The 4,154-nt window shown below is 33.7% G+C and overlaps 1 protein-coding gene across 1 annotated transcript; it reads left to right on the forward strand.

Moving 5' to 3' along the window:
- Window positions 1-305: 305 nt before the first annotated feature.
- LOC140435670 (uncharacterized) lies at window positions 306-3,897 on the forward strand. The gene is made up of 4 exons (XM_072524391.1): window positions 306-335; window positions 458-631; window positions 735-827; window positions 2,653-3,897. The coding sequence occupies exons 1-4, from the start codon at window positions 306-308 to the stop codon at window positions 3,895-3,897; spliced, it is 1,542 nt and encodes a 513-aa protein (XP_072380492.1).
- The last annotated feature ends 257 nt before the right edge of the window (window positions 3,898-4,154 follow it).

The following is a 4,154-nucleotide window of genomic DNA, read 5'->3' on the forward strand; positions in this document are numbered from 1 at the left end:
GAAAATTTGAGTATCTGGCTTGAAAAACAAACTACATATTGATATCTGATAAACTAAAGCTGATGTATCACTCAACATTACACAGATAATCTATATTTTTTTGAAACAATAAAAAGGCTTTTTCTAGCACATGTAAAATATTTTGTGATAAGTTTCAGATATGGAGGAACCTACTTCTTGTAATATTACAGAAAAACAAAACTTCTTGTAATATTACAGAAAAACAAAACTGTTCCTTAAATCACGAGCTATCACCATCGCCTCAAGCTTCTTTCTGTAGCAAATCAACTTCGAGCGAATCGTTGATGAAAAATTCTTCAAACAATGAAGGAGAGGTAAGATTTCAGACTTTAAAAAAGTCTACGTCCTAAACAGTTATAGAGAGTGATACTTATAAAAGAAATTTTTTTGATATAACTATTCAAACACTTGTAACAAAATATTCTTATTTTTATAGATAATGAGTGAACTTCGAGAAAAAAACGAAACCTCTGATAAAAAAATAGTTATACAAGAAATTGTCATAATTGAAGCACCGTGTAGGCCATTAACTGCTGATTGTTCAGACTACAAGGGAATACAAGAAAACGAAAGGGATGAAGAAAACAGACACGGTGAAAATCAGAAAGAGGTAAATAAAAATAATCAGACGTCAGAATATTGTAATGTCAAATTCCTCTTTTTATCTATCAAACCGATAATGAATTACACTGTATTGATGCTGTAATTTTCAGGCAGAAAATGATGACTTTTTATCTTTGACACCAGAGGATCCTTTTTATGCTACTGATAATGACGGTTCACTATATGACCCTTCAAGTGATATGGTAAGTATTAAATTTTTTGGCTGTTTCCTAATACATTTTTAATTTTATTTTTTTCCTCCTTGTTATTGCATTATTGTGCATTGTAAATTTTAACCAGTACTTACGTTTTGATGCACATAATTAATATGGATTATTTTACAAAACATAACATACCAAAATCATATTGGTGACTTGATGAATTTTCTAAACCCATTCACGTTCTCTGTTATACCTGTAGTTCTTTAATTTAACAATATTAGTTCAAAGTGTTTAAACTCTGGTTTGCAGCAATAATTATTTTATAATGTAATGGTAACGGAACACAATCTTTTGTTGGCAAATCAATTCATTATCACTATTAGTACAGTGAAACCTGTGTTAACGGCCACCTGTACTAGCCGGCCAATTTCAAAGTTCCACAAACCAAAATTTGTGGACTATAAAACATGGTATTAGCAGCCACCTTTTTATATCGGCCAATAGTTCTGTCATTTTTAGTGGCCGTTATTGACAGGTTTTACTGTATTACCATTATCCAGATTTAGCCATGCAGCTCTCACCCCATCTAAGGGAAAAATTGACTCACCCCAGATACCTACGGTATCAATAGGATTGATCTCTGATGAGACTGATGATACTTAGGTGACTTGGGGTATGCTGGAGTATCTCCTAAAAATTTTCGTACACATCTGGCCGTCGTGAGTAATAAAGGTGTTCATTTAAACCCAGCCATTATATGTTTTCGGAGAAGTTCTTCGGAATGATTCCAGCAGTAGATATAATAATATGTATCGTCTGGGTACTTTGCATTCTCCATTATCTTCGTATTTGAATTTACAGATCTCTGTACTTGGCGATATTTTCAGTAAATTTATTACGTAGATTATTGCTGTTATCCCCACATCACCATAGTGTTGTTTGCCTTGTTAATTAATTAACTAGTACGAGATTTGTTCTATTATGTGTACCATCTGTGATTTCTGTGCGGTCCCAGTGTAGCTTGTAGTCAGTTGTGATTCTCAAGCATACTCTCAGGGACTTATCTCCGTTTGGAGAAATCCTAGCTGATAGCTATCTCTTGATTAGAGATATACCCGGGATAAATTTCCCGGGAATATAGTTTTCGATAGAACACCTTCTCAGGATTCTCTAAAAGTACATTGTCACATTTTAGGTTGTTACTAACTTTGTACCTCCTTAGTCGTCCTGAACAAAGTACAGTTTTTGTTTTAATGTATCCAGACACTGTTGGGCTGTGTTATATTCTGGATCATATCTGGAGTGTCTTGCAGTACTTAGCGTTATTTCATCAGCTCGCCTAATAACTTTTCTACTTGTTACTCCTCGTATATATTCTGTGACTTGACCAATATCGCTACGCAGTAATTCAATCTTCCCAAGTAGTATTTTTGCCAGGGTGTAATTCTGTTACCTGTCCTTCCGTTATTAGTACCCCGTCGTGTTGTGATCATAATGCCCATTACATTAGAAATTACTGTTTTTGCACAGTATATAAACATATGCAAATATTTTATCAGTCTTTACAATTTGTAACAGCACACCTCATTATTAATACTAATTTATTCTTCATAATATTAATACTATTACGAACTGTATGTACCTATGTAGCTATGAACGAATCTATGTAGCTTTAATTTATTTTGATAACAATCTATGGCTTGGTGTGTGCTCTTTTTCTTAGCGATATAGAATATCTTTATGCCCCATTTACTTTGTAAAGTACAAAGATATTTATTCAGTAGATAACTCATACTGAACAAAATTATTTGACGGATTGCTTGAATAAAGCTCGTATATAATTTAATTCTATATTTTTTTATTATAGGAGAATGGTTCAGATAACAGCAGTGTTACAAACTTAAGTCAAAAAAATCTCAGGATTCTCACAGAACCTTGTACGAACAACCAGTTAACCCATGAAGTGAAAGATATTTCAGCACTCGATGCAATGTTAACTGAGGTACAAGAAGATCTACACTTTTCCAATAAACAAAAGTGTAGAAACACTGGTAATCTCAAACCTCCTTATAAAAGAAAACCAGATTATTGTTACTACTGTGAAACGGAAGTTCTTAATTTTGGTCGCCATATTATAAGGAACCATTCTATGGAACTCGATGTGGCTGAAATTATCTCCAAACCAATCAGATCACGAGAAAGAAGAAGTCTGTTTGATAAACTCAGAAGAAAAGGAAATTTTTTAGCGGATGGGGGAAACTGTTTTAAGGCTGTTAGACAGACTTATGTACCAGATCGGGTTCTCATTCCTTGTGACAATTGTTTAGGATTTTTCTCTTCCAAACTATTATACCGACATAGAAAAAATTGTGGAAATAGAAGCAATCAAGAGAGGGCACAATTTGCTGGCCAATCAAAAATGTTTCCCAATATTAAAATTGATCATCGACTAAAAGAAGAAGTGTTTCCTAGGATGAGAGCTGACAAGATTTCAATGGAAGCTAAGAACGACTTTCTAATTCGTGCATTTGGAACCCGCTATTTGAAGACGCACAGAGAAAAGCATTTTATAGCAGTTACATCACGCAAAATGAGGGAACTATCAAAAATACTTATAGAAATGAGAAAAATAGACCCATCTATATCCACTATGTTTTCAGCACTGCGACCAAAGTATTTTGATGCCTTTGTTGAAGCCACAAAACGAATAGCCTGTTATGATCCTGAAAAAGACATTTACTTATCTCCAACTTTTGCCATGAATATAGTGAGATCACTCAAACAATGTTGCGATATTGCAATCACTTTTGCCTATAAGAAACAAACTGCATACTTATCTGTTTCAACTGCAACAATTGAGGCAGAACTTAAAACCTTAATTCATCTATTTGAAACAAACTGGAGTTTTGAGGTCTCATCCCAAGCAGCTAATAATTTAAATCTTAACAAATGGAATAAGGTCACAATAGTTCCACTAGCAAATGATCTAAAATTGCTAAGATCCCATTTAGTTAAACTTGCTGACGATGCAACGAAAATTCTGCAGAATTATTTGACGCTACAGTTGAAAATGCACCTCAAAAGACTGACTCCGAAAATATACTCAAATTAGAAGATATTAAAGCGTTTAACAATCTCATTGAATCCGTATACTGTAGAGTAATTTTGCTAAACAGAAAACGTTCTGGAGAATTACAGAGAATGTACTTTCACACTTATGTTAACTCTATCGGAAATGAAAAATATGAAGAGTTTCAAAAGGCAGTTTCACCTTCTGAAAAAATATTATTAAGTTCAATGAAGAGAGTAGTCATTAGAGGTAAAAGGGGCAGGGGTGTTCCAGTTTTATTCAACCCCGAGGTACAAAAT

This window comes from Diabrotica undecimpunctata, chromosome 3 (genome assembly GCF_040954645.1).
Source record: "Diabrotica undecimpunctata isolate CICGRU chromosome 3, icDiaUnde3, whole genome shotgun sequence".
In the NCBI taxonomy this organism is placed as follows: domain Eukaryota; kingdom Metazoa; phylum Arthropoda; class Insecta; order Coleoptera; family Chrysomelidae; genus Diabrotica; species Diabrotica undecimpunctata.